This window comes from Akanthomyces muscarius, chromosome 1, assembly GCF_028009165.1.
Source record: "Akanthomyces muscarius strain Ve6 chromosome 1, whole genome shotgun sequence".
In the NCBI taxonomy this organism is placed as follows: domain Eukaryota; kingdom Fungi; phylum Ascomycota; class Sordariomycetes; order Hypocreales; family Cordycipitaceae; genus Akanthomyces; species Akanthomyces muscarius.
In genome coordinates this window covers 4,990,476-5,008,063 of record NC_079241.1, presented here as the reverse complement: position 1 = coordinate 5,008,063, position 17,588 = coordinate 4,990,476, and the positions used below count along the sequence as shown (strand labels likewise).

The window sequence follows — 17,588 nt, the reverse complement described above, 5'->3', positions numbered from 1 at the left end:
CGCAAAACACAGAATTGATTTACAGCCAAAAAGAAAAAGAGGCCCGTCTTTCGCGCCTTAATACCGGCGCTCACGGCCACGGTCATCATCCCACCTTCGCCCACCGCCTCCACGAGAAGAAAGTCCTGGGAGGTAGCGATCGCTTTGTGGCCGATCACCACCACCACCACCGCCACCGCCACGACGTCCACGGCCTCCGCCGCCGCCGCCTCCTCGGCCGCCAAACTTGCCGCCGCCGCCACCGCCGCCACGTCCTCCGCGACCACCGCCACCGCGCTCCCGATGCGGCGGCCGTATGCCCTCGAAAACCTCCTTGCCGCGGTCGACGAACCCGTCGCCCTCCTCGAACGAGTAGCGGTTGATTTCGCGGCCGAGCACGCGCCGCACGTCCTTTGTGTAAAAAGAGTGCATGTTGTCGACGCGGCGGGTGGCGAGCGCCGGCGCCACGAGCTGGAAGGTTATGGAAGGCCGGGCGCGCGTGCGCTGGAGCTCGTAGTCGAGCTCGCTGGGCTGCGGGAGGTTGTTGTTCTGCTGCAGTCGAGAGTGGCCGTCGCGACGACCGTTGCCGCCGCGCGGAGACGCTGGACCATCACGGCCGCGATCGCGACCACGATCACGGTCACGGTCACGGTCACGGTCACGGTCGCCTCTGGGACCGGTGGGAGGTACGAGATCGGTGGCGGCGGCGCCAGCCTGGCTGAACGGAACAGGCGGCGGCGGCGGACCAGGACGCGATGCCAGACCGCCCGCTTGCTGCAGACGGGCTACGGCGACGCCGTCTGGTCCCTTGTCGTAGACGACTTCCCACCGCGCCGTCGAGCGTCCCGGCCGGCCTGCGCCAGAGGAGCCGCTGCCCTGTTCCATGGCGATCCAGTCGTTGACCTTTTCCGGGGGCACAAAGTCGACGCAGAGGGTTTTGCGGTTGCTCTCGTCGGGCCATACGCGGTCGTGCAGCTGCGAGCGTACACGCGCAGCGGCCTGGACGGACGCGAGCACGACAAAGGCGTGCGTACGAATCTGGTCCAGGTGGAACTGGACAATGACGCCGTCGTCGTCGGCTGCTGCTGCCTGGCCTGGCACGGCGCTGGCTAGTTCGCAGACGTGCGCCTGGACGTCAGCAGGCCGGAGCGGGCGCATGAGATTGCTAATGTACAGCGCCGTGGTGGCGGGGTGCAGCGCCGGCGCCACGCTGTGGTCCATGCCCATGTCCATTTCGTTGTTCTCGTTGGCGGCGGACGCTATTGTCTCGGGCACGTGAGTGGGAGGAGGAGGAGGAAGAGGAGGAGAAGACGTTGGAAGTGGTCGGGCGGCTTCTGCGTTTGATGGAGGAGTAGCGGGCGGCGGCGTTTGCTCAACATCCATGGGGGCCGGTTCGTCAGCTGGCACCACCACCTCGTTACCTAGTACGGATATGGCATGTTCTTGTTCCATCTCTTGTTCCGACAGGGCTCGTGCTCGTTTGGCTGCTGTTTCCTCTGCGCTGGGTGATGGAGTTGCAGAGCGTTTGCGCTTTTGTGGTTCGCCGTTTGGCGCGTCGATAGTTGGTAACGGTTGCTGTTCCGCGGCTACGGATTGTGTTTCCGCAGTCGTATCGATAGGCCCCCCAGTTGTTTCTATCGAAATATCTATTTCTTTCGATTCCAATGGTTCTGTAGTCGTCTCTGGCACGCTCTCGGGTGCCGCTGGCACCACTGCCTCGGGGGCGGCATCTTCTTCAGCTGGCAGCGCTGGCTCAGCTTCGTCCACTTTTGCCGGTGTATCGGCCGCAGCCGGCGTCGCATCAGAGTCCGCTTCGTTGAGTCGTGTGACAAGCTCTGCCTTGAGGCCGTGCTGCGGGAGATCGCGTCGTTTCAGCTCCGCCTTGAGGTCGACGACTTTGAGCTTGGCCCAGTCAGCCATGATGTGCAGGGCTGTGTTGAAGGCGTCTTGGATTTTGAAAAGTAGGGGCACACCGGGGTGCAAAAAAACGGACGTTTCGCAGAATTCAGTATTGCGATAACTGCTGTCGCGAGAAAAGCGTGGGCGGACGGCGCAGAAGAGCTCTATTCCCTTGTTCCAAGGTCTCGTGGCGCCGTTTGCACGGAGCAGATGAAGCGATGGAAATGAACCGTAGTACTTCAGCAATCGAAATGAAGGTGACGCAGCTCAACGCAGTGTCTGTTCAGCGATTTGTAACAGGAAAGAAAAAAAGAAGAAGCGAGCGCGTTCACTACTCGAGGACAAAGGCGATGGCTTTGCGCTGGCCGACAAGCTTTTACCAGCTAATCGCGACGTGATTGGGTAAAGCTTGGGGGCGTTAATACTGATGGGATGAGTTTACTGGGACCCCAGGCATGGACCGCTGTAGAGCTCGCCCCACTCCAAAAGTGGGCGATCGAGTTCGGCACAGGGACGTCTCTGAATGCTCAGTAGTCAAGGTGATGGATTCAGTGTGTGTGTGAATGAACCAAGAAGAAGTCGTAAGCTACTGCTCCGATTCAATGAAGGACAATACTTGACGTGGTACCAACGAATTACCTCCAATCCAACCGCATAGGTTGGCGCAACGATGCACATTGGATAGCACACGACTCCGCAGCCCATGTAGTGGGGCCTTGAACGCATGCATCAGACAATTCGCGAGGGGCACGAGGCAGCATTGCTTTGATGATACATATATTGCTCTCAGCTAACTAGTAAGAAGCACACTAGATAGTATTGCCAAAAAACCTAGTATATGGCAATACGACTCACACCAGACGTGGCACTCAATTTACCACTGGCGGTATGGTCAACAGGTCTCAAGCCCAAGAAGGGGTGTATAGTCCCAACAGGGTATAATACAACGAACTATACAGAAGATTTAGACATCGAGACCGTCGACAACCACGCCCTTGCTCCAGTTCCACTGCATGATCCTGGAGACTTCCGCCGCACACCCGTCATCAACCAGAGCGCTGACAAGATACAAAGCCGCATCAATGCCAGCGCTGTTGCCTCCAGCCGTGACGACACGGAGACCTCCGAGGCGCATGGCAGCGCGACGGGCAATCGACTCACGACGGCTCGTTTCTTTGAAGGACATGCTACCCTTGCTGCAGGAGATTGTCAGTATGAGCGTATATTTATTGCAGCGTCGTATTTGCGAGGGGTGGGGCTCACCGAGCAGTCTGGGAGGGTCGGCGTCCAGCATCGGACTTGCGACGAATGTATGGGTTCTCGTCCTCATCGCCGAGGTCGAAGCGGAGGTTGTTGACAACATAGCGGGCGTCCTCGAGAACATCAGTGCGTTCCTGAAGGTTGCGAGTAGCGGCATCGCTGCACTCGTTCTCAAACTTGGTCATGAAGTCGGGGTGGCAGGTGGCAGAAAGGCCAGAGAGGATGCCCTCGCGGGCAAGGAAGAGTGAGCCGCCAGAGATAGATAGGACAGTTCGCTCCCTGCCGGGGTCGCGCTTCTGGAGCTCGGCAAAGTCGTTGATGAGACCGAGGGGTTGGGCTTCGGCCTTGAGGATGGCCTCCGAATTGCCTCCGAGGATGACGAGAACGTCAAAGTCCTCGAGGCGCTCATGAGCCTCCTTGAAGGTAATCTGAGAACCGATGATGGCGCCCTGCTCAGAGAGAACCTTGGGCTCATCTCCGACAATGGTGACCTCAAAGGCCTTGCTGCCTGTGGCGAGGGCGCGGGGTTAGCGAGCGACTACAAACAGCACTGAGCACCCGGCTGCGAGGTACTTACTCTCGTCGTTGAAGTCGTGGGCGGCGGTGGTAAAAACCTTCATGGGACCGGTGAGGTCGAGGATGTCAAACTTGGGGTGCAGGGCGATGAGCACATCAATGGGCTCATCAGCCACTGCAGAATTCTTGTTCACACTCATTTTGACGGTATTGTATGGGGTGGTTGTAATGTGAGGGGGAAATGGTGTAGTGTGGTGCGGTCACGCGAGTCAATTGGGTGGAATAAACGGTGAGAGATGGAAGAGGATGATTAGAGAGGAAGGAACAGTGTATGGAGGAGGGTACAGTTGGAAAGTTGATGAAGAATCGAATGATTTTTGATGGACAGATGATGATGAAGAAGAAGGAGAAGAAAAGTGAGGGGGTCAGGAGGAGGGGGATGATATAAGAGGCACGCCAGTTGAAAGCCAGAGAGTGACCTCCCTTGGGGTGCCTCAGGGCTCAATTGCAAGGGCCCCAGGCCCAGCCGCGCATGTTGAATCAATTACCCCGCGTTTGGACAGCTGGGCCAGAAACTAGGAAGCCAGGATGGTGGCCCGGCCAATGCCAGCAATACACGCTGCGCTGCATTCGTCTGGTTGCGTGGGAGTACAAAGCCACCCCAACCCAGCCGGGTACTAGGCTAGGAGGGGCAATAGCGCGAGGGCGATTCCCCAAGTGTTGCGACGTGTAATTCATCAAGGAGGTGTCTTTTGCCGATCTTGGCGGCTTTTCTGGTCAATCCTGTCTTCCTCGACTATTTCTCGGCCAGTTCGTTTTCAACAGTCTACTGCCATTACCTACCTATACACCTTTTGTTCGGCACTCAACCGCTACCTAGTACCTACCTACAGCAATACCTGCCCATGCCGTGGGGTCATGCGCCATAAAATGCGGGGATTAGGTACAGTGGGACTGCTGGCCAGCGATCGCGCCGCCGTGACTAACGCCAGCCGGATGCTGCTCCTTGGCTCCATAGCTCTGGGGAGGGGCATTGGGTGGGACTCTTGACATGACACTCGTCACTAATCGGACCACGCTGCTTTGCCCGTTAAAACGTTGCCTGTCTGAAGCTCGTGTTACCTGCCGTCACATCACGGAACATATCCATTTTCGAGCATATTTCCTCTTCAGCTATCAGGCAACACGGTTACTTTAAGCTCGGGCTCGTCTGAGCCCGCAGCAAGCAACGCAGGAAAAAATCTGCAGCTCGCCGCGATGGCCTCCTCAAGGTATGGCATCACCGTCTCACCGTCCCCGCCCCCCTTCTCCTCACTTCCTCTCCTGCACCATCATTGCAGCTCGCTGATCGGTCCCACTCGAATAGCTCGGTCAAGGACTTGTGCAAGGTCATCACAGCCTACCTAGCAGAGCCTGCATTACCGCTGCCGGACGACGTCAAGGCTGCCATCGACGCTTACCTCGACAAGCACGAAATCTACGACGACGCCGTTGCCGATCGACTCCAGGAAGAGCTTGTCGCGATCTTTGAAAAATACGTCCGAGGAAATGTATCCGCCACTGGATCTTGGATGGCTGTCCTGCGGCGCATCCAGACGGCCTTGCAAAGCCCGGAAAAGGTGCTCTTCTGGTTTGATGCCTGCCAGCACATACTCGACAATACACCCTTGGACAAGGCCGTTGTCAAGGAGACAATTGCTGCCATGATGAACACGGCGCTATTGGCCGAGAAGCTGCAGGATTCTTTCGAGGGAGACTTGATACCCAATCCTATCATAGACCGACTCCTCACGATTTGGATAGACAACTTCTATCCTGCCCATATCGAGGGGAATAAATCTTTGGAGCACAATGAGCAGCTTCTCAGAGAAGCATTAGGTCAATTTGGTAGAAGAAAACCAAAAGTTCGTCCGCTGCCTCCCCCACAGCCAACTTTTCACTAACTTTGCTTAGGAGTTCTTTGCGTCGCTCAACAAAATCTTTGTAAAGAAGGAACATCGCAAGCCGCTCCTAAGATTCTTCTGCGCTTTTATTCAGGGACAGCCACCTCATTTGTACCAAATTCTCGAGACACAACTATGGACTAGTCTGCTGCTGTGCTTGCAGCTTGATACATCCACTACAGTGGTGTCTGCAGCGTTGACTGCTCTCATTATGCTGCTTCCACACATGCCGAGCGACCTGGTACCCCATTTGCCGACGCTATTTAACATATATGCTCGGTTGTTATTTTGGGAACAAGAACGCTCCGGCTCTATTGAGATGGCCTCTCTGGATCCTGCCCACACAGCAAGCTGGCCCCCGTGCGAGTATGAGCCCGACTCTGAGGACTTGAACATAGGTCATCTCGGGCAGTATTTTTCCGTACTATATGGACTTTACCCCATCAACTTCATGGATTACATTCGGAAACCACAACGCCATCTCCGTCACGCCGAAACTTCAGACTCTAGCAGCATCGAAGTACAGCCTACAGAGATTAGGTATCACTCTGAGCAGTTCTGCAGCGTCCATGTGCTTCATCCCAACTTTTATACGTTGACCATTGAATCCGAAAAGACGGATTTCACGAGATGGATGAAATGTGAAGCCGCCGAAGTCGTCGCTGGGTGTATGGGACTACGCACGACTACCGAGGCTGATCCCTTCTCCGACGGTCCCCTGCCGCCTGTTCAGTCAATTGATCCTATTACCTCGCCGGATGTTTGCGAAGAGCCTCAACGTGTGACATCTGACCCGTCGCTTCTGAGCAGCAGCAAGGTGGACAATTGGCGTAAAGCTCAGTTCTCTTGCGCCGATTCCGTGTCAAGCGACCGAACGCCGTCCATGATGCTGCGCAGGGGTTCCCAGTCCAGCCAACCCTCGAACAGAGAGGCAGGTGACCACAGAACCAGACACGCGGATAGCCCTACTCAACTGATACAGTCACCATCCCACACGCAGCTACAAGATATGATCAAGTCGAACAAGACAATCAAATCCGGGCTCCATCAGTCCCTCGCCAACGATAGTGCTGCTTCACTGGCTCTGAGTCACCCTGATTCGAATGCCGACAGATCGCTGAAAGATTCCATGCCGCCGCCTCCTCTACCGCCCACATCTGGTGCCATCCCGTTGCCAAACATTGATGCCCATACTCAAGTGGTTCAACTCCAACGTCGCGTGTTGCTTTTAGAAAATGATTTGAGCTTCGAGCGTTACTTGAAACAACAGCACATGACGCACATTGGAGACCTACGACGCCGTCGTGTTGTGGAAGCTGCCACAGAAGCGGAGACACAAAATCTACTCATGACGAACCGCCAGCTCAAGAACCGATACGAGGAGGCCAAGAAGGCCGAGATGCAAGTGCGGAAGGAGTCGGAAAAGAGTCGCACCATGGCTAAGAAGTGGGAGACTGACTTTTACAACAAGTTGAAGAACATGCGAGAAGAATCCAAGAAGACGGCCGCAGAGTTGGAGGAGCGGGAAAAGGAGCTTGCAGCATCCAAAGAAGAAGCCAACAAGCTGCGAATGCTTCTGTGCGATGCCGAGGTCAAGGAGCTCAACTGGAAGCAGAATGTGCAGTCGATTGAGATCCACGACGTCGAGATGGAGCGCCTTCGTGAGGAGGTCAATCGACTGACTGTAACAGAGCGAGATTTTCAGGCCAAGGACCTGGAGAGGCAGGAAGCTATGAACAGATCAGCCGAGACCCAGAATAAATTGGAAGAGCTGCAGATGAAGCTGACAGCTCAAGAAGCTGAAGTTCAGCGAATCAAGAGACTCTTCCAAAGCCAGCTGGCTGCTTTGCAAGAACAGCTGTCAGCGAGACAAGAGGAGCGATCACGGCCGGGGGCCAACTCTGACCTCGCAATCGAATCATCGTTGGCTGGCAGCCGAGCGAAGCAGGCAGAAATGCAAAAGCAGTTTGATCTGTTGCAGCGCAAATATACAAAACTGCAATCGTCGCTGCTGGACATGAGCTCGTCGGCACCGGCTCCTATCAATACATCTGGAGGAGGGGATCGCGACGGCAGCGACTATCTGTCAACATCGGCAAGCCCTGTCATGATGAGAGCCGCGACACACGGTCCATCCGACGCAGATGTGAATCCATATCAAGTGACGCCGCCTTTGGACCCCAAAATCGGGGCAGCTCTGACTGCGATACCGAGTCCCAAGGGTAAAGGCCGTGAGGAGGCGGCAGGGCCATCCCGAAGTCCTGACCAGAGGCATTTCGGTAAGTCGTGGGGTTTTTCTACCTATATTGAGCAAGGCTAACCGTCCCATCAGCAGGTTTACACAGTCGACTAAGACGGGATGGCGGAGACAAGGGCAAAGACGAAGGTGGCATCTCATCGAGCAAGCCCAAGAAGGAGAAGAGATCCACATTGCGAGGAATTCGTGGATTTGTTTAGCCGGATGGCTAGTATGAGAAATGCATGCATGAATGTATAAACAGGGCGACAGCAGTGCAGACGTGTTTTGTAATTGAAATGATGGCTATGTGGTGCGTTGACAAGTGTGTACACAGCACTTCCGCACCAGGCAGAAATGAGCAGATGTAGTAGGGTCGAAGGGTACTCCAATGTACATGATGTGAAAGCATGCTGGCAAATGAAAGCACAATGGGCAATTTTACGGGACAATGGGATTTGAGTGTCTTGCAATCCGGCACTATGCCGAGCAAGATTAACTCCGGGGCGGTGGACATGTTTTGTGACGAGACACATTCCAGCGAGTGGTTGCTACGCAGCCAGCCACCTCCGCTCGACAAGTTGTGAGCGAGCAGTGAGTGAGTGGGCGGACAGCAGCTTATTACAAGATACACTGCGGTACACGCTTGACGAGATCTGTTAGCAGTATCCGTAGATGATAGAGTATAAATAGGACACTCCGGTTCGTGGCCCAGTGACGCGTCAGCGGGCAGCAATGAATCGTCGCTCTGAGTGGTGAAGCGCAGCGCAGCGGAGCAAGCAGCCAGCCCAGGCAGTGTGTGGTGGAGATGCGGCGGATAGAATGTGTGGGCAAGAATAGTCTCGACTTTTTGTTGTGTGTCTCCCAGGCTGGGGGATGGCCGCATTGGTCAAGTGGAAAACGGCAATTGTAGAGATTTTAGACTTTTTTGGCTGACGGCCGTTCCACAGCGTCGACCTGACAGGTGGCTGGCCACCTTGATAGGATCGCACGAGCGGTTGTGGGCTCATGTTGAATGGGTGATGCGCGCGCGTACAGTGCCAAGTGCTAGAGACGAATGTACAGTGTTGACAAAGAGCGCAGGGTATGTTTCTTCCCATTTTCGTCTGTCCATGTATTGAGCAGCTGCCCGATGGATGCGTCCTAAAGAGTGCCGAGGTCATGAGGCATGGTGCGTGGCTATCGGCAGAGCGAACCTCGTATACTCCAAAGTAGAACTGTCCTGTAAATATCACGAGGAGATCCTGCAGGAATTCAACAGTGCCGGGCTGCGAGTATTGTGATGGCAGGCAGTGGCGTTCGATTTGCTGTGCTGTGATATCCTCCGGCCCGGCTTGAGCGAACCAGACCAGGCCAGGACAGGCACAGGACAGCACGGGTGGGCTAGGAGGGCGCTATGACGTGATGGGGCTCGTATTCCTACAGCGGCCTGGGCTTTGTTGCAGCTGGTATGCAGAATCGGTCGGTAGAGACATGCAATCAGGTGGCTTTGTTTTTTTCCCCTTCTATTATTTCAATCTCCGGCTCTTCTTTATTGTCCGAGCATGCTATGCTGTGACCTAGGAAACGAAGGAGAACTATTTTCTTCGTCGTGTTTGCACGAGGAACGCGGGTTTCAAAAATCTTATAGCGCCAGCCGCTAGGCAAAGCCGAAAAGCAAGGAGAAGAAAACTCAGAGTCCAAAAAAAGAAACGCAGGCCAGTTGGCACTGTGGCACTGTGGCACTGTGGATGCGCTGCAAGGAACAAGAACAGCTCTCAGGGGAGACCCGGCCGGCTGACGGTGGTGGCGGGATGCGATACGGGCGGTTCCAGTGCTGAGCGTGGGATGGTGTTAGTGGATGCATGCCCTGTGGCCGCGCCGTGGATGGTGGAAGCAGTGCAGCCGTGGAGTGGAACGTGCAAACATGCGTAGTCAGGTAGCCTGTGCCGCCGAGTGGAGAGAAGCAGCTGGTAGAAGAACTTGCTCCGCTCGTACCTCTGCATCGCACTGCGGCCTGGCAGTGGGGCCAGGACACCCTCCTGGGATGCTACTGCAGGCTCCTTACGCGGCCGTCACAGCGGCTCGTCGGGCCCTGAACTGGCCCGGCCGCCGCCAAAACTGTGGCCTCTGCAGGGGCTGCCGCCAAGGTACCTCTTTGCCTTGTACCTCTACTTGCACTCCTGGTCTCGTTCCACTTGCCAGGAGTGCAAGTCGGGAAACAAGGAAAACAAGGAACACAGCCTCTCGATTCGGATGCTTCTCCCAGATTCCTTTTTCTACCCGAGCTGCCCCCGGTTCTTTCATGCACCCGCTCTCCTTTGACTCTTTTCCTCCTTTTCATCTCTTCTCTGTATTGTGTATACTTCGTTTTCTCATCTTGTCTTCAACATCGCAGTTCTTTTCCTGCATACAATCGTTGCCATAAACCTCATCGTATCTTACACCTTCAACGTCTTATACGCCACAACAGTCGTTATCGCCACACTCACATACACCACCTAATACAAGATGCCTTCCTCGAGCATCCTCGCCCTGGCCACCGCCATCACCGGCGCCAGCGCTGCCTTCCAAGGCTTCAACTATGAGAGCAAGGGCAACAACCAGCAGAGCTTCGAGGCCCAGTTCAAGAACGCCCAGGGCCTCGAGGGCACCAACGGCGGCTTCACCTCTGCCCGTCTCTACACCATGATCCAGGACGGCACCGCCAACGACCCCATCTCCGCCATTCCCGCTGCCATCAGCACCAAGACCAGCCTCCTTTTCGGCCTCTGGGCTTCCGGCGGCCAGGCTCAGTTCGACAACGAGATCTCCGCCCTCAAGAAAACGGCCTCGCAGTACTGTGACAAGCTAGACGGCCTCGTTGCTGGTATCTCTGTCGGCTCTGAGGATCTCTACCGCGACTCCCCCATTGGCCAGGCCGCCGGCGAGAACCCTGGTGCTGGTCCCAAGGTGCTCCTCGACTACGTCCAGCAGACCCGTGATGCCATCAAGGGCACCTGCCTCGAGAAGGCCCCCATCGGCCACGTCGACACCTGGACTGCATTTGCCAACTCGACCAACAAGGTACTGAGCGACGGGCTCGACTGGGTCGGCATGGACGCCTACCCCTACTATGAGAACCAGAAGGACAACGGCATCGACAACGCCAAGGAGCTCTTCCAGGCCGCCATTGACAACACCAACACCGGCACCGGCGGCAAGCCCCTCTGGATCACCGAGACTGGCTGGCCCGTCAGCGGCAAGTCTGAGAACAAGGCTCAGGCTAGCGTTGAGAACGCCCAGACCTTCTGGCGCGAGGTTGGATGCCCCCGCTTCGGCAAGGTCAACGTTTTCTGGTTCATCATGCAGGATGGCGGCCCCAGCCAGTCTGACAAGCCCAGCTTCGGTGTCGTCGGCGGCAACACCCTGAGCACCAAGCCTCTCTTTGACCTTTCGTGCGACGGTTACACCAACGGCGGCTCTGGCTCGTCCAGCTCTTCCTCCAGTGCCTCCGCCTCCAGCTCCAGCCAGGAGTCGACCTCTGCCTCCGGCAGCGCCACCGGTACCGCCACCGGCAGCCAGACCCAGACATCTGCCACCGGCACCTCTGAAACCGGCGTCCCCGTCACCTCCGGCGCTCCCTCTACCCTGAGCACCTCTGCCGCTCCCAGCTCCAGCTCCGGCCCTGCCGGCACCGGTTCTCCGTCTTCCAACAGCCAGCCTGCTGGCACCGGCGTTGTTCCCTCTCGCACTCCTACCTCGCCCGCTGGCTCCAACACTCCCACTCCCGTTGGCAGCAACTCCGCCGCCGGCCTCAACTCTGTTGCCGCCGCCGTCGCTGCTCTCATGGCCGCTGTTGCTGCCTTTTAAATAGGTTGACGAATACCTTTGTTTCGCTGCCTACATGCGCGGCTTGACACATCTTCTGTGTACATTGTAGCCTTACAGCATCACACTGTCTGAGGGGCTTTTACTTTTCTCTGCGCTTACACATTTTGATGATTTCGGATTAATTAGACTTGAAAACGGATACGGGCTCACAAAACGGATTGTTTGGATAATGCATTGTTTGGGTACACGGAATATAACACTCATTTTAACATGACTCAAAGATGAACATTATTGTGATGCCAAAGACAATTGTAGATGTGAATTGACAGTTCAGTCGCCCAGCTGACGGCTGAATCATGTTTCCCATCCATCAATCAAACATGCATATTGTGTTACCGCGGTTTAATTAATGGGCTGACTTGCATCTGTGTTGCGGCCGAGCCGAGCCATGATCCGAGAATGATCCAAATCTGGAACTCGGCTGCGTGCGCACCCACCGTCTTTTTTCGAGCTACCTGGCCCCTTGTCGCGCGATACCTCACTCGGGCATCTAAACCTGACCGTCAGCATCAAAACTTTCTTTTGTTTACTTTTCCAACAACTAAATCGACGAAATTGACTCGAAAGTCAACAGTGCAAATTTCGCCATGGCATTTAGCCCTCGAGTACGAACCTGGGCCCTCTGCCTGGCCGTGCTGGCCGTCTGTGCATATGCAGCTCCACAGAGCGTGATGGCCGCCGAGGCCGCAGAGAGCTTGAGCTTGGAGCAGCTCGACGAGGAACTGCAGGTACGAATCGGACGGCGAGGGTGTTGAGAGAGACCCAGACTCGAGATTGCCGATGGAAGATGGACTTTCCCGGCGCAGTCAATGTGGTGTGCGCGCAGCTTGCGAGGGGTCGCGTGAGCGAGAGCAGGTGTACGAGAGAAAGCAGTGGAAGACAACGACGCCACAAACCCTCCAAGCACTGACTGACTGACCAAACTTTTGACAGACCTGCTCCATCGTGCAGCACCTCAGCGCCGCCAAGCAGGCGCACCACGACGCCCAGCCCTCGTCGCTGACGACGCGCCTCTTTGCCGTCCTCTTCCCCGGCTCGCCCGCCGTCAACGCCCTCCTCGCGACGCTCTACATCTCGGGCCCGCCCAACTTCCTGCTGGCCCTCTGCCCGACCAACATTGACCCGGCCTCGCTGTCCGTCATGGTGGCCTTTGCCGTCGGCGGCCTGCTCGGCGACACGCTCTTCCACCTGCTGCCCGAGATCTTTGTCGGCGAGGACGACCCTGAGCGCGCCAAGTTTGTGCTCGTCGAGCCGAACCGCAACCTGGTGCTCGGCCTGGCCATCATGGTCGGCTTCATGGTGTTTGTGGCCATGGACAAGGGCCTGCGCATCGCGACGGCGGGCAGCGCGGGCGGTCACTCCCACAGCCACTCGCATGTGCTGGAGCTGGACGAGGGTGCGGCGGCGACGGGCGTGGATGCTGCTGGTGGAAGCGTCAAGTCCCGCAAGGGTAAAAAGGGGGCCAAGGAGGTTGCCATTGTCGAGGAGAAGAAGGAGATTAACCCGAGCGTCAAGCTCGGCGGCTACCTGAACCTCATGTAAGTTGCAGCAACGTTCCCCCCCCCCGACATATATCAACTCGTCATGCTGATGCTGGACGTAGCGCCGACTTCACCCACAACATCACCGACGGCCTGGCCATGTCCGCCAGCTTCTATGCCTCGCCAACCATTGGCGCCACCACCACCGTCGCCGTCTTCTTCCACGAGATTCCCCACGAGGTCGGTGATTTCGCCCTGCTCGTCCAGTCCGGCTTCTCCAAGCGTGCCGCCATGGGCTCGCAGTTCATCACCGCCATCGGTGCCTTTCTCGGCACCCTCATCGGCATTGCCGTGCAGGAGTTTGGAGGCCCCGGCGTGGAGGAGACGATGGGCATGCCCCGAAACGCTGGCCTCTGGGGAACCAGCCTTGTAAGTGCTTCTTCTTCCTTTCGCCCAATTTTTTATTCCGCGTAATGGTATACATCACGTAATTTTCGAGATGAAAACTAACAAACATAGACTTGGGGCGATATGCTGCTTCCGTTTACGGCCGGCACTTTTCTCTACGTAGGCACCGTGGCTGTCATTCCCGAACTGCTCGAGACGGGCCCCAACAAGATGCAGGAGCTGCGAAAGACGCTCACGCAATTTGCGGCGGTCGCCTTGGGCGCTGGCATCATGCTCTACATTTCGTGGCATGAGTAAGCTGCTGGAAAGCTCATTGCACATTACTGATAGAACGCGCAATATAGAAGCACGATTAGACTTCAAAGGCAGCCACATCCTTCTTTCGGCATTCATCTATGTACCAAAAGTTGACACTAAACACCGAGGTTGCAAAATCTACAATCCAAACCACGCATGCCCAGCACCAGGGTTCCACTCTATATATATGTGAAGCCTTCTCCCCACTCACAACCCTTTGAAGCTATTTCCAAATCGCGACGTGACAAACCTCAAATTAGCATCGCAAATTGATGGCATTGGCAAAGAGGGCATATGTGTCCGCATGGTTGAGGTTCTGCTCCTTGGTCAGGCTCTGGACAAAGTCGTACCCGTAGCCGCCGTAGTCCTCGGTGCCCTTGACCTGGCGCAAGTGCGTCACCTCGTGCAGGTTCGTCGTGGCCTGGTCCTGCGCGTGGCACCTCTCCGTCCGCGGCGGCAGCTCCGTAAAGTACAGCGGGCAGTAGGCCATGTAGCTCTGCGTCGGCACCGTGTACGCCAGCACGCCATCGGAGCAGGCGTCGTACGGGTCCGAGCAGTAGTAGTCGGCGACGCCCGCCGTAGTCGAGCCGCACTCGGCCGCTACCCTCCTGAAGACGCCCGACACGACGCCGCGGGTGCTGTTGTCGGCGGCCTTGAAGTACTCGGTCATCTTGTCGTCGGAGCTGTTGGAGGCAGCGGCAGAGGCGGCGGCGGCGGAGGCCAGCTTGGCGCAGCTGGACAGCGCGGCCCGGGTCACGCTGAGCTGCGTGCCGTTGCAGTCCTGGATCTTGGCACGGCGCTGCAGGTGGAACGCGGACGCGGCGGCGCTCGCGGCGGGTCCGTCGACGGTGATGCTCAGACGGTTGGAGCGGTACGGGACGGAGCCGGCGAGGGAGGAGGAGGAGGAGGAGCCAGAGGCGGTGGAGAGAGCACCGGATAGCTCGACATGGTAGGTGCCTCCGGAAGAGAGGTCGTGGACATGCGCCAGGTCAAAGTCGGTGGTGACGGACTGGCCGGCGCCGAGGGTCTGGAAGGACGCCGCGGTGAGCTTGGACGGCGCGACGCGCAGACGGATACCGCTGAAATCAACGGCGCTTTCAGAGTAGATGGCTATGGGAGCATCAGCAAAGTTTGAGCATGATGAAGCAACTAAGGAACCGGAAGCCAAGGAGATACAAAGAGAAGCTTGCCGGGGGGAATTGTATTGAGCGTTGGTCGACTTACGGCTGGTATAGACCTTGGCCTTTTCCACAGGAGCTTGGTCCAGGAAGGTACCCGTCTTGAGAAGACGGAGTTCCTTGTTGCCATTGTTGGTTAGGACGGCCTTGACCCTGGAGTTACCGTCCATCTCGATCCTGACGTCCAGCGGGCTGTCGTTGGTCTGGCGGGTGCTCAAGGAGCGCGGCACGGCTAGAGCCACAGAAGCCAGCATCGTAACAGAAGTAAGCAACTTCATGGCGAAAAAGGCAATTTAATAACTAAAAAGAGTGTGGTTTAAGAAATATAGAATGCTGAAAGCCTTGCCTGATGATAACCAACGTTTCTTTTTTATCGAAGAGAACGAGGAGAAGGATGGACTTAATACGTAGGTCTCCTCGTATGTCTGCGTCAAATCAAACTTGCACGCTGCTCTTCCCTCCCATGTGAGCCCCGGCCGTCTCCAATATAGATGTAGAGTTTTGCATTGAGACCCTCAAGACACAGAGGGATGGACATCCCCGTCTTCCTAGTATAGAAGGTCAGTGTGTTACAAGACGAGGGCGCGCCGCAAGGCCCTCTCTGGTATCTTCATGGAGCAAGCGCACTTTCACAAACGATTCTGGGCCGATGATCAACGGCAATCTACTTCGCGCTTGATGATAAGAACAGTCCAGAAGACCGCCGCAGCGCAAGCGGCGCATAGAATTTCAGCGATGCGCTCAACACAAGTTGGTGGACTCAATTTTTCCGACGGAAATTAAAATGGAGACTTGCACCGCTGTCTCTCTAAAAGTAGATGCTTCTTATTTTTCTGTTCCTTTTTTAACAATTAAGCTCAAGGTAAAGAAGAGGCTCTGGGATTATGAAACAAGAGATCATCAACTCTATCTAGTGACCTTCCAATTCGGGCCAACAGTGGAGATGCGCCTATAAAAAATTCCGTGTATTTATTGGACCATCTAGCGGAATGAATGGAAAATCTAGAATCTCTATTATGCTTCATCCGCGCTATAAGACGAGCGTTGCGCCGACTATTCCGGAATGCCAAACTGGCGATCCGCTGATCTTGGCGGTCCGCTCTTCGGATTGACTGCCCTTAACGGTGTGCACTGGGGCTGACTACGGGCGCATTCACTCTCCTGGCCATTTTGTGTGAAACGTACTCAAACTTGAAACTGGTCTGCTAGAACTATTGGCTCCAAATATCCCAACTTCCGTCCCATTTCCAACCCCCCCTCGTGCTTACGCAGTCACGAGACTACCACCAACCGATAACTCAAACATTGCTCTTGTGTTTCCATCCATAACGGTTGTTGGGTTGTCCCATGATTCCAAAGAGATGGTAGTCCAGATAGCTCAATGCTAGCTTCAATTACTCCGACTGCAGGCCCAGTCGTAAGGACGGAAGTGCCGACTGGCAAGACTCAATCGACCAAGCCAGTCTATTGAGCTTGTCTATATAGAGCCTTGGCGCTTCCTTTTCAGTAAGATTGTGCTCTCATATCCTAACTCTGACGAGGTTCAGGTATGATCATTCTGCTGCTCAACTGCCTTGAGATCCTTATACAGACCGATGATGTCGTTGATAAGAACCAGCAATACCGAGGATTGCATCATCTCAATGTTGTTGAGCGCTCATTGACTTGCTTGCGTGGAAGACATCGTCAGGGCCATGGGCAACAAGCCACCGACGGTGATGGCTCTTGTCTGAAGCACCTCTTGCGATGAAGCTTCGGTACAGAACTTTGTGCCCTCATGATACTGAAAGTTGAGAAATTGGACAAGCAAGTCGCTGCATAGTCTCATGTGCTGCTGAGAAAGGAGTCTCTTCTTCAAAGGCATCAGGTCTTCTGAAAGAATTCTTTGTGCTAGGATGGCTGCGTCGAGGAGGTCCGTTGGGCACTCGTGTTCGAACTGGGTCATGTCGTGTGTTATATCACCAACGATGATGCTTTTGAGATTTTCCAGATAGAGTTTCCCTGCGGTGTCGTGCAGCCCATAGAGCGGCATCGTCTCCGTGACCTGATCCATCAAGAAAACCCATGAAAGATGGCGATGCAGTAGAACTCTGCGCTCGTAGCCCAGAGAAGATTTGTACGAGCAAAAATGGGATAGATGAACGGTAAGCTGTTTGAGCTTGAGCGGGAGGAGTTCAAAAAATCTCCATTGTCGTACATCTTTGCCAAGCTGATCCTCCAACTTGTAGTCGTACTGTAGACTTATAGTCTCAGGGAAATATAGCGCGAACGAATCGGAACCGGGACGTGAATAATCTCCCACAGCTGCCCAATTTGATACAACCACTAGAGTTGATTTTCTTTGTTCGTGCTCGAATAGAACCGAGCCGTCGACATAGTGAGGGTGTTCTGTCTTTGGGTGCAGCATCTTGTCGTTTCTAATGGAAGAAGAAAGAGAAAGGAAGGAAAGGGGTTTTGTGAGCCGAGTTCATAATGGGGAACTTCTTATTACGCTTTTATAGAGGCACTCGGGCAATTATTTCTAGATCTTACCACCTGG

General features: G+C 55.5%; 6 protein-coding genes across 6 annotated transcripts; 3 read left to right on the top strand and 3 right to left on the bottom strand.

The window, feature by feature from the left end:
- Positions 1 to 57: 57 nt before the first annotated feature.
- Positions 58 to 1,899, bottom strand: LMH87_006692 (uncharacterized protein; the record flags this gene model as incomplete). The annotated part of the gene is made up of 1 exon (XM_056204622.1): positions 58 to 1,899. The coding sequence occupies one exon, from the start codon at positions 1,897 to 1,899 to the stop codon at positions 58 to 60; it is 1,842 nt and encodes a 613-aa protein (XP_056059960.1).
- Positions 1,900 to 2,842: 943 nt separating this feature from the next.
- On the bottom strand, positions 2,843 to 3,854 carry LMH87_006691 (uncharacterized protein; the record flags this gene model as incomplete). Its single annotated transcript, XM_056204621.1, has 3 exons — positions 2,843 to 3,074; positions 3,142 to 3,646; positions 3,716 to 3,854. The coding sequence occupies 3 exons, from the start codon at positions 3,852 to 3,854 to the stop codon at positions 2,843 to 2,845; spliced, it is 876 nt and encodes a 291-aa protein (XP_056059959.1).
- A 1,057-nt stretch (positions 3,855 to 4,911) lies between these two features.
- On the top strand, positions 4,912 to 8,054 carry LMH87_006690 (uncharacterized protein; the record flags this gene model as incomplete). Its single annotated transcript, XM_056204619.1, has 5 exons — positions 4,912 to 4,925; positions 5,021 to 5,558; positions 5,608 to 6,528; positions 6,580 to 7,876; positions 7,930 to 8,054. 5 exons carry the CDS (start codon positions 4,912 to 4,914, stop codon positions 8,052 to 8,054), a joined length of 2,895 nt encoding a protein of 964 aa, XP_056059958.1.
- Positions 8,055 to 10,323: 2,269 nt separating this feature from the next.
- LMH87_006689 (uncharacterized protein) lies at positions 10,324 to 11,664 on the top strand (the record flags this gene model as incomplete). The annotated part of the gene is made up of 1 exon (XM_056204618.1): positions 10,324 to 11,664. One exon carries the CDS (start codon positions 10,324 to 10,326, stop codon positions 11,662 to 11,664), a length of 1,341 nt encoding a protein of 446 aa, XP_056059957.1.
- A 420-nt stretch (positions 11,665 to 12,084) lies between these two features.
- Positions 12,085 to 13,871, top strand: LMH87_006688 (uncharacterized protein; the record flags this gene model as incomplete). The annotated part of the gene is made up of 6 exons (XM_056204617.1): positions 12,085 to 12,187; positions 12,260 to 12,290; positions 12,353 to 12,413; positions 12,619 to 13,223; positions 13,289 to 13,595; positions 13,686 to 13,871. The coding sequence occupies 6 exons, from the start codon at positions 12,085 to 12,087 to the stop codon at positions 13,869 to 13,871; spliced, it is 1,293 nt and encodes a 430-aa protein (XP_056059956.1).
- Positions 13,872 to 14,127: 256 nt separating this feature from the next.
- Positions 14,128 to 15,327, bottom strand: LMH87_006687 (uncharacterized protein; the record flags this gene model as incomplete). The annotated part of the gene is made up of 2 exons (XM_056204616.1): positions 14,128 to 14,981; positions 15,096 to 15,327. 2 exons carry the CDS (start codon positions 15,325 to 15,327, stop codon positions 14,128 to 14,130), a joined length of 1,086 nt encoding a protein of 361 aa, XP_056059955.1.
- Positions 15,328 to 17,588: the final 2,261 nt, after the last annotated feature.